Source organism: Schistocerca serialis, chromosome 1 (assembly GCF_023864345.2).
Source record: "Schistocerca serialis cubense isolate TAMUIC-IGC-003099 chromosome 1, iqSchSeri2.2, whole genome shotgun sequence".
NCBI classification, from domain to species: Eukaryota; Metazoa; Arthropoda; class Insecta; order Orthoptera; family Acrididae; genus Schistocerca; species Schistocerca serialis.
In genome coordinates this window covers 663,544,374-663,568,643 of record NC_064638.1, presented here as the reverse complement: position 1 = coordinate 663,568,643, position 24,270 = coordinate 663,544,374, and the positions used below count along the sequence as shown (strand labels likewise).

Below are 24,270 nucleotides of genomic sequence, written 5' to 3'. Positions count from 1 at the left end.
GCTTATGAATGTGTTGCACAATTTAATTGCGGCGTCAGTATTCCTTTTCACGTATTTAGAAGACAGTAGTTATTTCACTCGTCGCTAGCAGAGTTTTGTAGTTATTGAACTTGGTTGAGCTCTCGCCCTTTACGATTTTTTTTTTTAATTTTAAGATTGCAAAGGGTGAAAGTGATTCAGGCTGTTTCGATTACAAGGTTCCGTAAAGAACTTTGCATCGTCGATCTCAGTCCACGTTGAACTACAGCTCTTTCTGTAACTTGCTGGGTAAGTCAGCCCAGAGGTTGGAGAAAGGCAATGGCATTCCACCTCTAGTAGGATCAAGGCTAGTAAAAACTGTAGTGTTGAAATCAACCTTCGGGCTAGTGACAGTTTTGCGGTTTTTTCCTATCTCCTTCAAATTTCACGTGGAGAAACTGAAATATTCGTGTGATATAGATCTCTACAGTGTCTCTAAGTACCTAAAAATATTTTTTATTTTAATTGGAGCTGGAGTTGTCGATTTTTTAAAAATATTTGAAGTGTTTCCGTCCGGGAAGAGTTTCAAATTTATTACGTCATATGTAAAAGACTATTGAACTCATTGAAATACTTTTTTCGTTGATTCGCAAATATATTTTTCAGCAACGAATGTTTTCAAAGTTTTGTATCGCACTGCGTTAGCTATGAATAAACTTCAAGAAACGGCTTTTTTAAAATTTTGTCATATTTATCCATTACAAGTATGAAGCAAAAGTCAAATAAAAACTGGGAAATTCACATGTGATATAGATCCATATAGTATCTCCAAGCATCTAAAATTCTGAACTTAGTTTAATTAGGACTAAGTTTACGTTTTTTTTCCTTGGTTCAAAAATGGTTCAAATGGCTCTGAGCACTATGGGACTTAACATCTATAGTCATCAGTCCCCTAGAACTTAGAACTACTTAAACCTAACTAACCTAAGGACATCACACACATCCATGCCCGAGGCAGGATTCGAACCTGCGACCGTAGCAGTCACGCGGTTTCAGACTGAAGCTCCTAGAACCGAACGGCCACTCCGGCCGGCCTTTTCTTTGGTACAGAGGAAATTTTCGCATTCAACTAAATTTCCAACTTGAGACCTGGCAGCTATGCCAGGTTCCTGTTGTGCTGCTAATAAGCAGTACGGACCGACCACTACTTTACGTCGGACGGTATAAGTGTTTACAAAGTAAACCAATCGTGGAGGAACTGTAGTAAACGGCGCACACTGACATGACAGCGGAAAAGACTCGACAGCACGGCTTTCGTATTAATATCTTTCAGTGAAACTCCGCGGAATAAAGTTTTGAGTAAAAGTACGCAGTTAAGAATAAAATGCATGTGCATACTTCAAAACTGACTCTAATATATTTATATGTCAATCTGTCATTTAAGCTCCAAATACAAGGTTAATCTTAAGACAGGGACAAAGTTGTTAACTCTGTAACCTTACCTGCACAAACCGATAAGAATACACACTGATTTGGGCAAGAATTCACACGTGTAATTCTTCAGCGGTGCATAAAGTGATAATACGATTACGTTGACCGGTGAGAATATCATGTTCAGAGATTTGGAGGTCATTACGCCCATGCAACATTATGCCTCTCCTAAGCACAACACCTGGACCTCCAAAGTGACCTCCTTCGATAGTGTACCTGGGTGCATTGTGTACCCTCGTATAATGAATTAATAAGAACAGGTAATGCATCCAAGAACACTGTGGTACGTAATCGTTTTGGTAAGAACATTTAATGCGCCCAGGAACACTGGCGTATATAATCGTTTTGGTGGTCCTGATGCTACGTTGTAGGGAGTCATAAAGGTGCATGGGCACACTGACCTCCAGATCTTTGAACATGGTACATTTACTGGCCAACGTTATTGTGACCCGGTAATTGTTACCCATGTGCGTCTTTTAAGTGGTGTAGTTGACTGTGACTTTATTTTTTCTGATGGCAACGTGCGGCCCCATCGAACAGCGCAGGTGGCGGAGCTCTTGAGATATTCGGCGCATGGGCTGGCCTGCCTCTTACCCCGACTTAAATCACACTGAGCACGTGTCGGGTGCGTTGTGGAGATGTGTTGCAGTTCGTCCAAATGCACCAACAACCATACGGCAGTTGTAACAGCGCTGGTGGAGGAATGGAACGTTTACCACAAAAACTGCTTACCGAACTTGTGGCCTGCACGGGAGCACGCTGCACATCATGCACTGCCGTCCATGGTGATCACAAAGTGGTTCAAATCTTTTATCACTGACAGGAAAAAAAGCGTGTTATTAAGAAATAGACATGTATTAAGCTATCAGGCATCGTCCAGCTGGGAACTAATTACATGTGGGGTCCCACAAGGTTCCATCTTAGGGCCCTTACTTTTTCTTTGGTATATCAATGACCTTTCATCAGTAAAATTACCAGATGCCAAGTTTGTTTTGTTTGCCGATGATACAAACATAGCAATAAATAGCAAATCAAGTGTAGACTTAGGAAGATCGGCTAATAAAATATTTGTGGAGATTAATCACTGGTTCCTAGCCAATTCTTTGTCACTAATCTTTGAAAAAACGCACTACATGCTGTTCAGAACTTGTAAGGGATGTCCCACGAGTCTATGACTGACATACGATGACGAGCAGATAGAAGAAGTGGGCAGTCTTAAATTCTTGGGATTATAGCTTGATAATAAATTCAACTCGGAGGGGCCGACCACAAATCTGCTGAAGTGTCTAAACAAATCTCTATTTGCAATGCGAATTCTGTCAGACACAGGGAATATAAAAATGAGAAAGCTTGCATACTATGCTTACTTTCACTCCATAATGTCATATGAGATTATTTTCTGGGGTAATTCATCAAGCCAAGCTGAAGTTTTCTGGGCACAAAAAAGGTGCAGTAATAGTTATATGTGGTGTGAACTCAAGAACATCCTGCAGAGCACTGTTCAGGAAACTAGGGATACTAACTACTGCTTCCCAATATATTTATTTCTTAATGAAATTTGTTATTAAAAATATATCACTTTTTCAAACCAACAGCCCAGTTCATGGAATCAGTACTAGAAATAAGAATAATCTTCGCAAGGATTTAAAGTCACTTCCTCTTGTACAAAAAGGTGTGCGTTATTCAGGAACACACATTTTCAATAACATGCCAGCAGCATAAAAAGCTTAACAACCAATGAAATAATTCAGTTTAAGAGAAGCCTAAAGGATTTATTGGTGGCCAACTCCTTCTACTCCATTGATAAATTTCTCAGTAGAACCAACTGATATATATATATATATATATATATATATATATATATATATATATATATATATATATAGAGAGAGAGAGAGAGAGAGAGAGAGAGAGAGAGAGAGAGAATTTAAAATTAACAATTAAAAAAAGGTTTTTATATCTAACTTCTGCAGCATTTCAGTGCAGTAATGTGTTCATTGTAAATAAGTATTGTAGTAGTTCTGTTATATGTTTATTACCTTATAAATAAAAAAACCTTTTTTGTAAATTTTAAATTCAGTGCATTAACGCGATCTTAGTAAATGAGTGTTGTAAAATGATCCTTTCATGTAGTGCTCATTAGAAAGAAATAGCGATCATTCCACTTGGGATCTGTGGAAGGTACATTAGCTTATTTGTTTTATTTGTAAATATTTGTCATGTTTATTGTTTTTCTGACATGTTCTACATCCTGGAGGACCTCCTCACTACGGATCAATTGGAATGAAAGTAAATCTAATCTAATCTAAACATACTGTATTAAAAACCTTGTCGCATGGGACCATGGTGAATCCCAGTGACTTTAGTTTAATTATTATCATGGAATAAAAGTGTCATTTCTGTTTGTCTCATAGTATATTTCTTTCACCTACCTTCTGTACTTCAATCTAATAGTTTTTCTATTTATGGTCCAAGCTACATCGAGCTATGTTACTTGACAATGACACATCATGCGAAGGTACTTTTGTCCTTAAATTTTATAAACCAGTGCACTTTCAGGGCTGGCCGATGTGGCCGAGCGGTTCTAGACGCTTCAGTCTGGAACCGCGCGACCGCTACGGTCGCAGGTTCGAATCCTGCTTCGGGCATAAGTCCCATAGTGATCAGAGCCATTTGAACCGTGCACTTTCGAATTCGTGTACTCACTGTCCTTTCCACACCCGATATAGTCCATTAGCACACGACGAAAGACTCATCTGGCCAGTAGTCTTCGGTTCAATGGGCAACTGGGGAGACGACGCACGGAGACGACGAGTTCGCGAGAACGACGCGAAATACGGGCCCCCGTGACTTGTGACGCCACGCTCGTTGCCCTGCCCAACGTGCGTCGTGAAGTCTTGGCGAGAAATCAGAATGTCAATGAAAAGGTACCCAATAAAGTCCTTAACTTTGTCATGTGTTGTCGAAAGCCTGAGTCTATTCAACGAAATAACAACTCGCTTCCCGCTGGAGACGGTCGCTGCATCTCTTGAGACCTGTAGTGTCACGTGCCGGGCTGTACGCCGCAGAGCCCGTATACAGGGTAATTTTTTCCACCGTGTACAAACTCTAAGGATTGATCGATGAGAGGGTACGGAACAAAAAGAAGGTCCAATGAACTTACGTCCGAAAATGCATGGTTTCCACACTAGAGGCCGGCCGGTGTGGCCGTGCGGTTCTAGGCGCTTCAGTTTGGAACCGCGCGACCGCTACGGTCGCAGGTTCGAATCCTGCCTCGGGCATGGATGTGTGTAATGTCCTTAGGTTAGTTAGGTTTAAGTAGTTCTAAGTTTTAGGGGACTGGTGGCCACAGATGTTAAGTCCCATAGTGCTCAGAGCCATTTGAACCATTTCCACACTAGAGACCGTTTATTCAATGATACATTGTTAAAGAGCCTGTAGTCTAATACGCACTGCACCATGCAGCCACAGTTACAGTATGTGCTGAAAATGGTTTCCATGTGCCTCAACGCAAGCGTGTACGCGCCGTAGCATGTTCTGTCTCACACGTTCACATCGGCCAGGCTGCATCCGAACAGTGTCAAAGGCAGCATGTCTCCACATCTGGAATGGGCTCTGCATACACGATACTTTTGAGACGGCCTCATAACCAGAAATCGCACGGGTTGAGATCCGGTGAACGAGCAGGCCAACTGGAACCCCTCGTCCGATCGACCAACCAGGGAAGACACAATTGGGATGCGTCCGGACGTTAATGGCGAAGTGGGCTGGAGCACCATCATGTAGCAGCCACATAACCCTTCTAATCATCAATGGCACTTCTTCCACCAGGGGAAACAAAATCACCCCAAGAAACGCTGATAGTTACGACCTGTTAGGTGACATGGAAGAAAGACTGGCCCCAAAATACGGTCGCCAAATAACCCGGCCCACACATTCCGGCTGCATCGATGCTGGTGATTCTCTGTCACCATACCGTGGGGGTTCTGCATGCTATCTCACAGATGACCGTTATGAAAGTCGAAGACACCACTACCGCCTATGGATGGCCTCATCTGTGAATAGGATAGATGACACAAATCTCGGAATCGTGGTTGTCTGGTGAAGAATCCAGTGACAAAACTGTTGCCGATGTGGAAAGTCTGTCGCTAATAAGCCCTGCACACGTTGTAAGTTATAATGGTAGTAACAATTGCCATGGAGAATGTTCCACACCGTCGTCTGGCTTACCGCGTACTGGTGGGCGAACTGGTACCTACACTTCGGACGCCTTCCACTGTGTTAATCACATTTTCCTCCAAGTCTGGTGTCCTAACATTTCGGGTACGTCCTTCATGAGTTCCTGCTTCCTGAAACGACCCCGCGTGAGACAAACGGCGAAACACTGTTGCAAACATCGAATGCTGTGGTTCGCAGGAGAGTTTCTGTGAAATTTGGAAGGTAGGAGACGAGGTACTGGCGGAATTACAGCTGTGAGGACGGGGTGTGAGTCGTGCTTGGGTAGCTCAGTTGGTTGAGCATTTTCCCGCGAAAGGCAATGGTCCCGAGTTCGAGTCTCGGTCCGTCACACAGTTTTAATCTCCCAGGAAGTTTCATCGAATACTGTGGTTGTCCCTGTTCTGCGCTCATAGGTAGCACACCGCGCTTAGTACGCGTCCACCGCGGTGCTCGGAGGCCATAGCACCAAGTTACGGCACCTGAAGATGGGCTTATAAGAGCCCGAAACCGGTCGTGTGATAATAAAGAACTTTACAACTGAAGCGGTATTTTCAACCTCTGGTATAATGTTCAGCTGCGGATGTTCCCCCAACAGAATTGTTTGCATAAATTTATCGTTACTTTCAACCACATGAGAGGTCTGCTACCGTTCGGACAAGAGAGCAATACTATGTCAACTTAATAGCTGATCGGAAGAATTGAACCGCAGTGGCCGGTTAGGTTAAAACTCCCCAAATCACAAAACGTATATTATACTTCCAGCACTTTATTATCTGCATACCACGAAATAATAGGAGAATAATATCTAAAGTCTGGTCTTTATGTCACTACGCACTGTAGTAGTGGCTAGCTAATTCTAATTTCCAACCACATGCAGCCAACACGGAAAGGCTTAAAGTGTGTACTCTTAGAGGACGCGTAACCTTGACCGAACTTCCCTTACCATCAGCATACACGAAAATTTCACAACTGCCGTTCTCGGTGAGGCCTCCAGCAACGGAAGAGCGCGTCAACTGCAAGTTTAGCGACGCGCTGCAAGCTATACGGATATACGCTCGCCGCCGCCGTATCGGTCGCGCCCCGAGCGCTCAGTTTGCGGACCGACGAAAGCTTCACCCGGCCACTTAAATGTGAAGCACGAATGAAACTGACTAACTTTTGTTGATACAGACGTTACAAAGTTTTCCTTTTTAAAAAAAAGCATTTGCAGAGTCGAGAGCTTTCGAACCGGCGGAGGCTCATTGAAATCTGAGAAGCTGTGTAGAGCCACTGGATTTCTACCAAAGATACATAGATTAGGAAAATAACGGGCAAATGTCAGATTCTTCAACATAAAAGCCCTACCAGTACGAAAATATTGTTCTTAGGAGTTGCGCCGACCCACTCGGTGCGCCTTATTCAGTGGATCGGTACTCGAGCCACGCTGTACCGTCTAAATACTCCATTTCCTCCGTCTGCTCGGCGGGCCAGTCCCATGGAACTGCATGCCACGCTCTCTCCCTCTCCCCACTTCTGCCGCTTCCCCACTCTCGTCCTCCTCTCCTTCTTTCTTCTCGCGTATTCCGAGCAACATAAAGCGATATCTAAATAACTCGGTCTTCGACACGGGTAATTCTGACTAGTAGGACAGATGTCAAAACAGAACCGGTTCTCCTTCTTTTCACCTGTCTTTCCCAACAAACTCTTCGTACTGATTCTGAAGTGGCTGTTTTAATAAATCAAACTCATCCTTAATTCAGAGTTTAGCAATGCGAAAACTGGAATAACAGACAGGTGCAGTAGTTTCTGAAATTCATTTATGTAAGCATATGTGAGAGCAGAAAGGCGGGAGACAATGTTTAAAGCGATCGTGAGAGTGGAGAGCGTGCTAACACGAGCTGCAAAATCTTCGTTTGTAGTAGTAAAAGAGTGTGATTTTGTAACAAAGGCTTGAGGATTAATTCACTGCAGTGCTAACATTTCAAGTGAAATAGTGGATTTTTCTTTATGCAAACGCTCTTGTAGCTTACGACTTGAAATACAGCAGCTAAGCTTCAACATCATCGAACACCGACACACCAAATCGCTGGTTCTGTATTCGAAACATCAGATATCGCCTTACATATTTACCTGTTTGTATTTAAATGTATTTAATTTTCCTATTCACAGACTTTACAGTCATCGACATGTAAATGACCCTTACTTAATGCATCAATCTCAATATATTCGCTGCGCAGGGTAGCCGAGCGGTCTCAAGCGTCTTGTCACAGTCCGCGCGGCTTTACTCGTCGGAGGTTCGAGTCCTCCCTCGTGCATGGGTGTGTGTGTAGTCCTTAACGTAAGTTAGTCTAAGTTAGATTAAGTAGTGTGTAAGCTTAGGGACCGATGCACTCAGCAGTTTGGCCCCATAAGACCTTACCACAAATTTCCAAATTTCAATAATTCACTCGTCTCGGGCAAAATCGTATCAAGGAAAACGGAAAGTGTAAGACTATTTTTACAGGAATAGTGAGCAAAATATGTAAACCCATTTCCAATACTTCAACCAGAAATACTTTCTTTTTCATTTGGGGTTAACTTGAACAAATATAAAGAGCCTACAGGCAGAGTGTAATGTGTCTCCTGTTCAGTTATAGAAATTATACGCTTCTGTCCAAAGAAGAGCGAATTATCATTTTCACTCGTAGTAAGAGGATTGTCTATGCATTTCCATTACACTCTCTCTTGAATGTTTCTGACCCACATTAAGCAAGTAGGATCAGATAATCGTATCCAATCGACATCCTGCCCGAAGTGACGGTCCGTATCAAGAACTTTACTGAGGCAACATGTGCACCCATCTGCCATCGTCTGTTCTTGCGATGCAACTCTGCTCAAGGTTCCCAGCGCAAGTCTTCTGGACAGCTATTACTTTACTCCCCTTCTTCTCAGGTTTGTACGCATTACAGGAACGGCCTATCATAGGGACGCCCAGTTAACATCGCTCCAGTGTTATACACTGAAGCGCCAAAGAAACTGGTACAGGCATTCATATTCAAATACAGAGATATGCAAACAGGCAGATTAAGGCGCTGCGGTCAGCAATGGTTATATAAGACAACAAGTGTCTGGCGCAGTTGTTAGATCGGTTACTGCTGCTACAATGACAAGTTATCATGATGTAAGTGAGTTTGAATGTGGCGTTATAGTCGGTGCACGAGTGATGGGACACAACATCTCCGAGGTAGCGATGAAGAGGCGATTTTCCCGTACGACCATTCCACGGGTGTACCGTGAATATCAAGAATCCGGTAAAACATCAAATCTTCCACCGCTGCGGCCGGAAAAAGTTCCTGCAAGAACGGGACCGACGACAACTGAAGAGAATCGTTCAACGAGACAGAATTGCTGCAGATTTCAATGCTGGGCCATCAGCAAGTGTCAGCGGGCGAACCATTCAACAAAGCATTATCGATACGTGCTTTCGGAGCCGAAGGCCTACTCATGTATCCTTGATGATTGCACGGAACAAAGCTTTACGCCTCGCCTCGGCCCGTCAACACCGACATTGAATTGTTGATGACTGGAAACATGTGGCCTGGTCAGACGAGTCTCGTTTAAATTGTATGTAGCGGATGGACATGTACGGGTATGGAGGCAACCTCATGAATCCATGGACCCTGCATGTTAGGAGGGGACTTTTCAAGCTGGTGGAGGCTCTATAATGGTGTGGGGCATGTGCAGTTGGAGTGATATGAGACCCCAGATACGACTCTGACAGCTGACACGTGCGTAAGCATCCTGTCTGATCACCTGCATCCATTCGCATCTATTCTGCATTCCGACGGACTTGAGCAATTCCAGCAGGACAATGCGTCACCCCACGTGTCCAAAATTGCTACAGAGTGGTTCCAGGAACATTCTTCTGAGTTTAAATACTTCCGCTGGCCACCAAGCTCCACAGATATGAACATTATTGAGCATATCTGGGATGCCTTGCAACGTGCTGTCCAGAAGAGATCATCACCCCGTCGTACTCTTACCGATTTACGGACAGCCCTGCAGAATTCATGGTGTCAGTTCCCTCCAGCACTGCTTTCAGACATTACTACAACTCCATGCCACGTCGTGTTGTTGCACTTCTGCGTGTTGGGATGGTAACTTTCAGAGGTGGTAGTGTGGACAAAAACGAGAAAAAATGTCCAATAAAGGTGGGCTCTAAAGTGTGTACCTTAACAGCTATGAACACTTGCTCAGTAGAGGAGATGTGTTTCACATTAGCGAAGATGAACGAATGGTCATAGTTCCTCAGGTATGCAATTTTGAGCCCACGTTTACTGGATATTTTTTCTCGTTTTTGTCCACACTACCACCACTGAAAGTTACCAGCCTTACACTCTTCGCAACACAAGAACCGGTTCATTTATTCAACTGTCAGAGGTATCAGAACGGTTTTCGTTTATAGCTTTCGGCTCGTTTGTTTCCGGTACAAGGATCCTTACTTCAAATTAATACATTTATCGTTCTCCATGATCCTAGAAAGTCTATAACATCATCACGGAATCACCCCGTGTATACGTACATTTACAGACGCCCGCGCCTTTTAACTTTGACGCTCTGTAGTCTCATTGGATGACGTTTCCGGACATGGGTTCCTATTCAAAATACAATGTACTTACTCTCCTCTACAAGTCCTAGAGGTCTGTAACGGGAATTTCCGACCAGCCTGTATTTGTGATCGCGCCACGCCACAGCATGAAACACGAGCACTGAGGAAGCATAAGCACCCTTTGCTTCCTCGGATTACTTTCAAATTTCGTCGAACGGTATTTATGGTCCCTAGTGCTTCTGCCCTGTAGACCAGAGCAAAAATTGCAGCCGCACTGCACTCCAGAGGTGTCAGATTACCCACAGTTGGATTGCTACCATCGATGCCCTTAGAGAAGGGTTGGAGCATCAGGGAGATGGCCGGCCGGTGTGGCCGAGCGGTTCTAGGCGCTTCTGTCTGGAACCGCGCGACCGCTACGGTCGCAGGTTCGAATCCTGCCTGGGGCATGGATGTGTGTGATGTCCTTAGGTTAGTTAGGTTTAAGTAGTTCTAAGTTCTAGGGGACTGATGACCTCTGATGTTAAGTCCCATAGTGCTCAGAGCCATTTGAACGACCAGGGAGATGTCAGAAGTATCAAAGACTATCAAGAACGTCTTCCTGTTGATGAATTCTTCTCGTGTTATCAGCTGAGTGGTGGCGTCGTCTTGACGCAACGTTTCAATGAGTTTCGTACCCATCATCTTCTGGCTAAGTGGGATACGAAACTCATTGAAACGTTGCGACAAGACGACGTCACCACTCGGCTGGTAACACGAGAAGAATTCATTAGTGGAATACGCCAAGACTGCAATCGCATACGTCTTCCTGTTCGTTATCGCACTGGAAACTTCCTTTTCGACCGAGGAATGTGCGGGAATCAACGTCGAAGGAAAGTGGTGGTTTCATTGGCGCCCTCTTTGTCTCCTCCTGAGGCCATTTCGTGTCGATTCTGAGAGACGGTGTGTCTGAAATATTTTCTCCGCTGGGTGTCGCGGTTTTGACCTCCATGGAAGAGGCGTCAAAAGAAGTGGTGAAATGCAGATAAGCGGAGATATGACGACCTACCGATAGTAGTGGCACGTCGACGGTGGCATGGGGCGGAATTGTGGTGAAATTTGGTGGCAGCGTGACATGATTAACCCGCTTTACGACTCACGTGAACGTCTGAGCTGTGTCATTTGTCGACACCTTGCTATTATCAGAGTTCTCGAGCATGAAGACGACGTCACAGAACGCCACAATTTGCACCATTTCAGAGGAAGGTGTAGGCAACTTTCAGGCGAATTTCAAACTTACACGTCGAAGTGAGAGACACAGTGATACTTTAACTCTGTTGCGCCCTGTAACTAGTAAAATGTCCAGTAATTTTGCTCTTCTGGGCGACGACTATAGATAGTTTAAGTCCTGACGATGTCTTGAGGCCTTAACGCTGTGTAATTAACTGGTGAATTGAGTCGTGCATCAGCGCATATCCACGTTTGGCAGATAGACGTCCACTTGGGAATTATTTGGGTGATGTAAAATGGAATCATAACGTAATCCGAGTTGTATCTGCCCTCTATGGCGTCTGTTCATAACGGTGTTGCGTCTCTCTGGAGGCTGGGCTTGACGTGTGGCGTTCTTTCTGTGTACGGTTTCTTATCATATTACGTGACGACACAGGAGAATGTATCCAGTTATTTCTTCAGTTTACCTTCCATTCTACAGCTATATCCACATCCATACTATGTAAACCGCTGTGAAGTGTATGCCTGAATGCACATCCCATTCTGCCACGTAGTAAGACTTTTTCCCGCTCCATTTGAGTATGGATCGAGGGAAGAAAGACAGAATACCTACGAGATACCTACAAGGACTTCAGTATATTCCTACACTACTGACCATTATAATCGCTACACCACGAAGATGACGTGCTACAGACGTGAAATTTAACCGACAAGAAGAAGATGCTGTCATATGCAAATGATTCGCTTTTCAGAGCGTTCACACAAGGTTGGCGCCGGTGGCGATACCTACAACGTGCTGACATGAGGAAAGTTTCCAACCGATTTCTCATACACAAACAGCAGTTGATAGGCTTTGCCTGGTGAAACGTTGTTATGATGCCTCGTGTAAGGAGGAGAAATGCGTACCATCACGTTTCCGACTTTGATAAAGGTCGGATTGTAGCCTATCGCGATTGCGGTTTATCGTATCGCGACATTGCTGCTCGCGTTGGTCGATATCCAATGACTGTTAGCAGAATATAGAATCGGTGGGTTCAGGAGGGTAATACGGAACGCCGTGCTGGATCCCAACGGCCTCGTATCACTAGCAGTCGAGATGACAGGCATCTTATCCGCATGGCTGTAACGGATCGTACAGCCACGTCTCGATCCCTTAGTCAACAAATGTGAACGTTTGCAAGACAACAACCATCTGCACGAACAGTTCGACGACGTTTGCAGCAGCATGGACTATCAGCTCGGAGACCATGGCTGCGATTACCCTTGATGCTGCATCATAGACAGGAGCGCCTGCGATGGTATACTCAACGACGAACCTGGGTGCACGAATGGCGAAACGTCGTTTTTTCGGATGAATCCAGGTTCTGTTTACAGCATCATGATGGTCGCATCCGTGTTTGGCGACATCGTGGCGAACGCACGTTGGATGCGTGTGTTCGTCATCGTCGTCCTGGGTATCACCCGGCGTGATTGTATGGGGTGCCATTGGTTACACGTCTCGGTCACCTCTTGTTCGCGTTGACGGCACTTTGAACAGTGGACGTTACATTTCAGATGTGTTACGACCCGTGGCTCCTCCCTTCATTCGATTCCTGCGAAACCCTACATTTCAGCAGGATAATGCACGACCGCATGTTGCAGGTCCTGTACGGGCCTTTCTGGAAACAGAAAATGTTCGACTGCTGCCCTGGCCAGCACATTCTCCAGATCTCTCACCAATTGAAAACGTCAGGTCAATGGTGGCCGAGCAACTGGCTCGTCACAATACGCCAGTTACTACTCTTGACGAAGTGTGGTATCTTGTTGACGCTGCATGGGTAGCTGTACCTGTACACGCTATCCAAGCTCTGTTTGGCTCAATGCCAAGGCGTATCAAGGCCGTTATTACGGCCAGAGGTAGTTGTTCTGGGTACTGATGTCTCAGGATCTATGCACCCAAATTGCGTGAAAATGTAATCACATGTCAGTTCTAGTATAATATATTTGTCCAATGAATACCCGCTTATTATCGGCATTTCTTCTTGGTGTAGCAATTTTGATGGCCAGTGGTGTAGATTCCTCACTTAATACTGCTTCCTGAAAATTTTAAGTAATCTATCTTCCATCAGCGGCTGCAGTGTCAGAGCTGCTGTTCTCCTGCTTTTACCTACACGCGCAGTGCGCGTTGCGAGCAGCGCAGCGAGCGGTGAGTGAGGGCTGCGTGTTTGCAGGTGTACGAGCTGGAGCGGCGGTTCAAGCAGCAGAAGTACCTGTCGGCGCCGGAGCGCGAGCACCTGGCCAGCCTCATCCACCTCACGCCGACCCAGGTAAGCCGACACTCTGCGCTGTACACTTGCTCCAGGCCTGTGTATTACGACATTTTCAATGTTGATTACGATTTGTGCTTCAGAGTTTTATTACCAGAAATACGGGATGTTTCGAGAAATTCATGCGATATCACAAGACTAAACCGTCTACATGAACGGAGATAAAAAAGTGGTATGAATTTTTACTTTACACACCTCCTCTTGCACTTCAGATATTGGCTCTTTACCATTTACAGTGCTCATACCTTTCTTGATCTTTCCGCACTTCTTTGGCCTCCCGTATATAATTTATGGCTTTGTAACATTGTCTGCCACTGTTCATTCTATCTATATATCCACTCCGTTTCCTTCTATCCTGATACAGTCTCTCACAACCGTAAGAATTTTTATTTCAGCTACCTGGACCGCAGTTTCTTGTCGCCTATGTAAATGACACTGAACTCACTGCAGTAGAGTATTGTGGGGACGTCCATTACTTTACAAAGCTTCGTTCGTTGATTGGTACCTTTCTAATTTGTGTGTCTTCTTTCCAAAGTTCCTATTTATTGTTCCAGATACGTTTCCAAATTTTCTAACTTCCTTATCTACATCTTTGTCAATTTATACATCAAATACTGACCCCAGTTGCGTGTTGCCTGTTCATGTGATTACTAGTGTGGACTCCCTGTAACGGCTAGCTCACTCCCTCGTTCGTAACTCACCGTTCGTCGAGTAAACATGACGATAACGTAGCAACAAAGGTGTTTTGGGTTCTCCGTTTTAAAAGCTGCATTTCAGTTAAAAGTGTATGTATGAGCACTTCCTAACGATTAGCGACATCAACGATACATCGGTCGTAATGGGCGTATGTGCAGGGTGTAACTAGTATAAGTGCAGATATTTGTGTATGTAGTACCTTACTATGTACACACATCAGTGTATTCCTTGTGTTTTCTCTGCGTCGGCCAGTCCTCCCACAAACACGCCACAAACATCATGGCCTGATGTTTTCTGCATGGCCGTAACTGCACCACTAAGTGCACTGCTCCTGCCAGTAGATTAACTATTTTGCGTCCACGTGTCTACACTTCAATTCCTGATCTGTTGCTGGGGGGAAAATAGGCATTAGCAGCCTGCTCTTGCCACATGTTCTTGGAGGTACTACCCTAGCCCAAAATGTAAGATTTACCTGCACTTATACCCGATGCACGCTGTATATCTCGCATTACACAATTAACCTCCAAGGTCACCTGCTCCCACAGTGCGTAATCTTCTTTTGTTTCTTTTTTTGGGGTGGGTGTGGGGAAGGGTATGGCGGTTTGTAAAACACTTCTATTTGTTTCCCTTCCCGACAGCTTTGGGTGAACTACGACGTCGCATAGCAATGGCAGCGAATGGAGTAATTCTAGACATTCTCGCAAAAATGTGGGACGAGTTTGAGTATCGTTTGATTTTTTGTCGTGGTTCCGGTGGAGACCCAATGAACACCTGTGAAAGGTAAATGAAAACTTTGATCCTAAACGTTATTGTAAAAAGTACCAATAGGTTGTACGTTAAGGCGTGTAAAATATATAACAACTCTACAGACCTACGCATTCATGTAAATGGTATAATCTTGTGAAATTGGACCAATCTTTTTGAAAAACTCTGGAGTTTAATTCTGCATGTTTCAGCAGCGCACTTATTATCTTTAGATTGTCCGTAGGTAACAGTAGCTTTATAACATATTCGTACTATCTGCCGATCCATCTTTGCGGGATCATGTTGACTGGAGCGTAATTATCCTCAGTGATGATTCCCGTTTCGAACTGGCCCCGACGACCAGGGAAGAGAACAGGAAGACATCCAACAACGTTATCAATCAATGCCAAGACAAATAACTGCTCGCATAAAGGCAGAAATGGACTAAGAAATTTCTGAAGCTCTTTCTCTTGAATAAATAATCCAATTTTTCTGTAACTGTAATCATTTGTTCGTATGCAGAGAGGCATCACATCTACTGATTTCCGTCCCACTCGGATAATTCCTTCGTGGTGCGTCGTTCTTTATTATTTTTTATTTATTTATTTATTGAGTTATAACAGAGTCCAGTAAGGCAATGTGATAATACAAATGATACAATCAGCTGATTGTCTAACACACGACACATTTGTAGAGAAGCAGTCATTAAAATGCATCCCCACAACGGCATGTGAGTTCCCATCGGCCACTGGAGTAAATTACGAGTCTTACTGATAACGCTGCGAGTGAAGAGTGACCTCATCAATGAACAGTATTAAGAGGATTTCTCGGCGATTTCCAATTAACTATGTTGGAATCCATTGGATCCTTATGACCCCAGAGACCGTTGAATATTCAAATCGAAGGAAGGACAGCTTTTATCCAGCGACAAAATTCCGACCGTCTACCTTCATCTCCTTCTTGAAGGTGCCGAATCTGAGGCCGAGCGCACGTAATATTCGCCATATGCTTGAACGTGCAACACCGACACGTGTGTTAGTTTCCTGGTTTAGTTCAAATGGTTCAAATGGCTCTGAGCACTATGCGACTTAACTTCTAAGGTCATCAGTCGCCTAGAACTAAGAACTAATTAAACCAAACTAACCTAAGGGCATCACACACATCCATGCCCGAGGCAGGATTCGAACCTGCGACAGTAGCGGTCACGCGGTTCAAGACTGAAGCGCCTATAACCGCACGGCCACACCGGCCGGCCCTGGTTTAGTGAAGAGACGAATATACAGTCTTGAATTTTGTACTCAGCATTTGTAAATACATCCAGGAGGTTTAATCGACGCAATTGCATTGGGAGACAAATCGCAGAATCACAGTTGAAAAATTCATTTATGTGAAGTCAAGCACAAATTCAAAACAAAAATGATAGACGATGTATCTCCGTAAGGAGTAAAGTTTGAAGTTATAAGGAATGTTTTATTCAAATATGACTACACTACCACCTCCTAAAATATTTACTATTCCCTCTGATGGAAACGTCTTTTTCAATAATTTTCAACTGCTTTGCTGGAGCGCAGAAGACGAGCGAAGCTCCTGGCGCTCGCCAGTGCGGCAACCTCCACACCACGCCCGCCAACCGGGCAGCCGCCTTTCTGGAACACTCCACTGACATACCATTTGTTCCACCTGTGTATTCCTCAATAGTGTACAGGATTCGAGTGGCGCCTAATATTTTCTGCGCGTCTCTCGAAAAACGTCTGAGAATCACTGCCACAAGAAACAGTGGAGTATAGTATTTATGCTGTGAATGTTTGCTATTCATGCACTTCATACGAGTGCCGATTCGAACCGACGTACACCACTCTGTTATCCCACTTTAATCATTCAGCTTTATAGGGAAACAGTAACAGGAATGAACGAATGACCAACAGTTGTTAAAATGTGGAATCCGGAAAGAGTTTGATACAAATCTGAACATGTTATCTGATTTATGTTAAACCATATAGCATTTCTAGCTGTAATAATTTAGAATACAGTACTGCATGAAACAATGTAGCATCTGTCATACTTCTTGCACTTATGACACTAAAAGAATTCTCTTTATTTTTTATCGTTGTCTTGGGCTTTCTTCCTTCCATTTCCTCCCTTGCTGTCTGTCTGTCTCTCTCTCTCTCTCTCTCTCTCTCTCTGTGTGTGTGTGTGTGTGTGTGTGTGTGTGCGTGTGTGTGTGTGTGTGTGTGTGTGTGTGTGTGTGTGTGTGCATTTTACCTTATACATTTCTGCACAATACAATATCATCATCACTTACGCGCTTTTCTCCTGCCATTTTTGTTTAAGCACGACCACGAAAAATCGACTCATGAAACACATGATATACTCCGCCCTTGGGATTTGCTACAACATTTGCTGCTCAAAACAACTGACTTGATGTACCCCTTCAGTCCGAAAAGCTTCAAGACTGGACTAATAAAAAAATACATGAAAGTTAACATTGTGGTTGTAAGCCTCGTGTGTTCTATATACGAGGGTTATTAGGAGAGTAAGGTCCGGTCAGTCGCGAAATGGAAACCACGGCGAAAACAAAAAAATTATTATTTGCAACAATTACCTATATTTTCCACCTACTTTTCCACATAGTCGGCGCTCCGACTGAGACATTTGACGGAGGACTGTACCAACTTTCCAATACCATTGTCGTAGAAGGCAGCCGCCTGCGCTTTCTGCCAATTGACTACGCTGATCTGCAGCTTGCTATCTGTGCCAAAATGTTTTCATCATACCCAGCGTTTCATTTGAGTAGAGGTGAACGTTAGAAGCAGCCAGGTCTGCCCTGTAAGGGAGCTGATCAAACACTGCCCACCGAAAACGCTGCAGGAGCGACCTTGTGCACCTGCAGTCTGCAGGCCATAATTGCCATTAAGAAGGAAACGCACCACAGTTTTGTTATGTTGAGCTGAAGTAAGGGAAACCTCTCAGGGGACATCCATACTTGGCGGGAGATGCTATTATTTTAGGCATCTTTACGTGCTCACTGTGTGCTCAGAACTGATAAAAAAGACGTGACACGATCGACGGGTATACTAGAGACACTGTCCTACAAATCTATGCAAAACTTCAGCGAATTTTCACTGTGGTTTCCTTTTCGCTGCCGATTGGACCTTACTTTTCGAATAGCCCTCGTATTCTCCCCTTCGCCCCCACCCGCAGCCCCTCCGCCTCGAGTGAAACTATCAGAAAAATCCTTCCTTGGGATGTCGTTCTACTTGCTCGTTACACTGTTTTTAGCATCGGTTATATCGTCAAAGCGTTGATCGTTCATTTGGATTTCTGCACTGTATTGTTCTGTGACAGGTTCGTGTAGATAACACTAAGTCTCGTCACGACTTCTGATTTCATGCAGAAGAGAACTGTCCGCATTTCGGTTAGTCGTTTCAGTTAAGTCGCGGCAGGCTTCCACGCGTCGTTTTTTGTTCGGGAGTCAAGGAATGCGGCACAAATTTGGCACAAATGTTTCTCTTGTTTAAAACATACTCAAGAACGTCTTGAATACTTTATTTAGAAATGTTGCTGCATTGCGATTTGTGCTGCAACATTATTGTGGCCGGGGCCAACGAAATATACGGGCCCTGCAACGAACTTGCGACGCAACACTAGTCGGCTTGTCCACCACGCTTCGCGAACGCTCGTCTCTGTGCAGGCCTTACCGGAAATCAATATGTAATTGAAACGGTACCCACTAAAGATTTTAACTTTGTCGTGTACTATCGAGAGCTTACATGCGTTTGAACGAGCACTCAAGAATTATTAAACACGTCTGAAACACGAAAATATAGGAAGCTGAAGAAATGAATTAAAATTTGTGCCAAGGCCGGTACTCGAACCCGTGGCACAAATTTTAATACATTTCTTCAGCTTCCAGCATTATTCTTGATAAAGATGAGACTTAATTGTCTCGGGGAAAATTTGACTATAGCATCTATACGACCGTCTGAAGCAGTTTACTCGCTCCCCGCGCGAAACGGCTATCGCACTACAGTGCCATGTGCAATGATGCACGCACCACGGCCTGTCTTTCTCTTTGGCCTCAGTTGAGACATTACAGTCGCACTTTCCCTGTTTAACCCTGCCTGCTGACAAGTAACTGGTCGAATGGACAGCTGCCGTTTACAGTTGTTATTGTGCTGACATTGCTTATACGCCAGGAGTATAACCACTGTATGAAACTTTTGGAGAGATTGTGAAGATCGGTAGGAAGGCAAGCGAAAACACATAATGAAAGTAATATGATTTAGAAGCGAGGAAAATCATTATGCCGAATGAGCTAAGGCTCTGAATTGGAAAAGGTCAATGGTTCATTCGAACATTTCGAGACTTTCGTAACGTCATATTCCAACATGATAAAGCAAGGCCGCATGTTACTCGTGCTGTGCTGAATAACCTAGATACAGGAGGTGGTCGATGTTGCCCTCGCCAGCACATTCCCTAGATCTCTCTACATTGAGAAAGTCTGGTCCCGCTGTACCCATAGATTGTCACGCCATCACTCGCCAGCCACTATGACTGATGAACTTCGGCGCAGAGTTCATAGAACATGGAAATTCGTAACCGGACCTATCATACAGCCTTAGTTCGACTCGATGCCCAACTATTAGTCCCATTGTTGCTGCTCTGTGTTCTAAATTATGCAGCTTGATTCCATTCAAATCAGCTGCACAGGTAATTGTGAATTGCTTCTGGTATGCCGGGTACGCCCAATAATACATACACTGAGTGATAGAAGTCATGGGATAGCGATATAAATGTACACATATGGCGGTAGTATCGCGTACACAAGGTATAAAAGGGCAGTGCATTGGCGGAGCTATTATTTGCACTGAGACGATTCATGCGAAACGGCATCCGACGTGATTATGGCCACGCGACGGGAATTAACGGACCTTAAATGCGGAATGGTAGTGGAGCTAGACGCATGAGACATTCCATTTCGGAAATAGAGAATTCAATGTTTCGAGATCCATAGTGTCAGGAACGTGTCGAGAACAGCACGTGTCATGTATTACGTCTGACCACGAACAACGCAGAGGCCAATGACGTTCACTTAACGACCGAGAGCAGCAGCATTTGCAGAGAGTTGTCAGTGCTAACAGACAAGCAACAATGTTTGAAGAAGCCGCAGAAATCAATGTGGGACGTACGACAAACGTATCAGTTACAACAGTGCAGCAAAGTTTGACGTTAATGTGCTATGGCAGCACACAACTGACGGGAGTGTCTTTGCTATCAGCACGACATCGTCTACAGTGCCTCTCCTGGGCTCTTGACCATATCGATTGGACCTTAGACGACTCGAAAACTGCGGCCTAGTCAGACGAGTCCTGGTGGTAGGGTTCGAGTGTGGCGCAGTCACCAACGAGCCGTGGATCCAAGGTATCAATAAGGCGCTATGCGAGCTGGTGGTGGGTCCATAATGGTGTGGGCTGTGTTTACATGGAACGGACTGGGTTCTCTGGTCCAACTGAAGCGAGCACTGACTGGAAATGGTTATTTTCGGCTGCTTGGAGACCGTTTGTTTCCAAATAACGCTGAAATTTACGTGGATGACAATGCGCCATGTCACCGGGCCACAGTTGTTTGCGATTGGTTTGATGAACATTCTGGACAATTAGAGAGAATAGTTTGGTCACGCAGATCGCCCGATATGGATTCCATCGAACATTTGTGGGACACAGTCGAGAGACAGTCCGTGCACAAATTCCTGCACCGGCATCACTTTCAAATTTATGGCGGCTATAGTGGCAGCATGGCTCAAGATTTGTTGAATCCATGCCACGTCGATTTGCTGCACTACGCCAGGCAAGAGGGCGTGCGACACCATATTAGCACGTGTCCCATGACTTGTGTCACATCATTGTAAAATTTCGTTATGTGTTGTCGTTCCTGGCCAACAGGGTAATTACAACCCGTCCGAGAATGATCGGCTGGCGCGCTGGAATCGGGATGGCGCCTTGAAGACAGGGCGGGGCAGGGTGAGGTGAGGTTGGTAGTGATTGCGTGGTGGCACCTGATCACCGCGGCCCGGATGGCACGGAGCGCGGCGGCGGCGGTGGCGGAATGCGCGGCCCGCAGAGTCAACACATTAGGCGGCTGTTTGCGCCGCAAACACGGCCGGCCGGCCAGCCAAGGCAGTGCGCGCGCGCCCGCCGCCGCGCTTTTGCCCGCTGTACTGGCAGTAGTTCTGAAATATAACGCAACAGCTCACCTCTCACCGGCGCCGCGGCCGGCAGACGGCTAGCGACGTAGCAGTGTGCGGGAGCAGCCATCCTCAATTCTTCGTCCGTTCCTTTTTATTTAAGATTTTTAGGGATGGGCTACAACCGATCGGCCGACTGTTACGCGCAGCGACATTCTGTTACAAGCTATGCGATATACGATGGCTATTCGGAAAGTGAGGTGTGATCGGTCGCGAAATGGAAACCATTGTGAAAATAAAAAATGTTTTATTTGCAACAGTTAGCTACATCTTCCAGCTACTTCTTTACATAGTTGCATCAACGACTTAGACATTTGTTGTAACATTGTACCAACTTTCCAATACCCTCGTCGTAGAAGGCAGCTGCCTGTGCTTTCTGTCAGCTCTCTACGCTGCTATGCAGTTCGTTGTCAGTACTAAAATATTGCCTTTATAGCCACTGATTCATGTAGGTGGAGATGACCATCAGAGGGAGCTGATTCGGGTCTGTATAGTGGGTGATCAAACACTTCCCATCGAAACCGCTGTAGGGGCTCCCGCATTGCCGCTACAGTTTGAGGCTGTCACGAAGAAGGAACTGCATGATAAGTACGTTTTGTAGGGGTGCATGAAATCAGGCGAAACCTCGCAGCCGACACTCGTACTTACGGGCAGGTGCTATTGCCCTAAGTATCTTTACGTGCTCACAGTCTGCTCAGAACTGAGAAGAGTGACATGATGTGATCGACAGGTGTACCCGACACATCTGTGCAACGCTTGATCGGTTTTTCGATGTCGCTTCCATTTCGCGTCGTACCAGACCTTACTTTCCGAACAGCTCTCGTGCTACAAAGTACTGAAATCACTTCTTCCTTACTCATGGTGTCACATAGTAGACTGCGACTGGAGTGTTTCTAATGAATGAAATAGTTCAAATGGCTCTAAGCACTATGGGACTCAACATCTGAGGTCATCAGTCCCCTAGACTTAGAACTACTTAAACCTAACTAACCTAAGGACATCACACACATCCATGCCCGAGGCAGGATTCGAACCTGCGACCGTAGCAGCAGCGCAGTTTCGGACTGAGGCGCGTAGAACAGCGGCCGGCTGTAATGAATGACTAAGTAAATGTATGGTAGGGAGTGTACCCCAGTATTTGAATGCCCATACCATGGAAGGAAGAATGGGAGAGAAAAGGAACGTCCCATAAACGACGAGGTCTTTTGAGACTGAGAACAAAAGGGGGACTGGCGAAAGATGGTGAAGAATATTGGCCTTGTTTCTCTCAAACGAACTATTCCCACGTTCCTTTATGGTGGAACGACAGGCTGACGGACGAAAATATTGCTGAAATTCAGGTTTTTTTTCGCCGTACTGGAATGTAGTACACAAAATGAATTTTTCATTGGCAATTTTTGTTAAAAATATTAATATCTTTACTGTGTAATTGCGATTTTCCCTAGGCAGCTCTGTAAGGAGATAGATCGACGGTTGTAGCTTTAACTCTGGTTGTGGTTATCTGAAACATGAAATTAACGTATGACCCTGATGTTTGCAGATGTAATTTCATGTAATTTTAGTTCACCGTAGGGATTTGCAAAAAAAAAAAAAAAAAAAAAAAAAAAAAAAAAAAAAAAAAAAAAATCGGCTACCATGAACTGAAGAGAATTCAGTTTGCTTCAAGGGAGGCCAAAAATTATTAAAATAGGATGAAAATTGTAGTGTAGGCGACAACAAAGCCATGGTTTTGAGAAAAACGCGTTTAAAGTTTGGCAGATATTTTTCATCTAAAAAAGGGACGGGATATCGTCGATGCCTGGTCCATGACAACTCTCACCCCGGCTAGTGTATGGCCGCTTTCTGCTACTTTTACCTGACAAACCCTCATTTTCGTCCTCAAAGCCGTTTTCTTCGCTGAGCGCATCACCGCTGACCTCTCTATCTTCACAGAATCGGCACATTTCACCGCAGATTTTGATTTCAAGAGCGTTTGCCACGTGCATTAATGCAATGTGGCCTACATTGAATAGACATATGGCCAAATTTGAAGCAATTTTTACAATTTCGCTTCGGCTTGATGTCATTTCTGGAGCGACCTCCAAATGAGACTACTGAAACTTTCGTTCACATGTTGATAAAAACCACCCAACAACGCTTCAGCAAACGACCTTTACTCAAATTGGTATAAATAGGAGTGATAGCATCGATAACGACACTGCACCATCTGCTTCAAACACTCACAGAATCGTTACTTTTTGGAGTTCGCGCTTAATATTTTGTGAAATAATTCTTCAATGTATATGTATTCGAATTCCGTAATAAAAAAAATTTGAGTTTTTTCGACCAACACCCTGTCCGCCCCCTTAAGCGTTTTTGAGAAATCATGAAAAATCTAAATATGGATTGTACATTTTCAGAAACTTATATTTTGAGATGGTGGCTCTGTACACAATAGGAGATGATTCTTGCATACAAGAAAACAACGATCAACCACTGTTGCTGATGCTACTTATTTACACAGATATTGTCGCTACCGGTTTCTAACACACAGGTTACTCTTCAGACGGCTGTTCACTGGAAACAGCCGTCGCAAGACTAATGTGTGCGTTCGAAACCCGTAATGACACTATTTATGTAAATAAATAGCATTAGTATCAGTGGCTGCCACTATTTTTTTCTTTGCGAGAATTAGGTTGTAGTAAATATTGATGGCAGTACGAGGATTCGAAACGTTCTCGTGTCGAATGCGAGTCCACTTACGTATCCTGCACTATCTCGTTGTCATAGTTACCGCTAATACTGTAGTGTTCATACCCACCATGAATGAACCTGTGAAAAGGCGTGGTAGTTACCATGTG

General features: G+C 44.6%; 1 protein-coding gene across 1 annotated transcript in view; it reads left to right on the top strand.

Annotated features, from left to right (window-relative positions):
* The window catches only part of LOC126421705 (thyroid transcription factor 1-like), a 333,852-nt gene that overhangs the window by 180,829 nt on the left and 128,753 nt on the right, over positions 1-24,270 (top strand). The window contains exon 6 of the mRNA XM_050087238.1: positions 13,651-13,746. Within this exon, the coding sequence (XP_049943195.1) occupies positions 13,651-13,746 (96 nt within the window). The remainder of the gene's footprint in view (positions 1-13,650; positions 13,747-24,270) is intronic.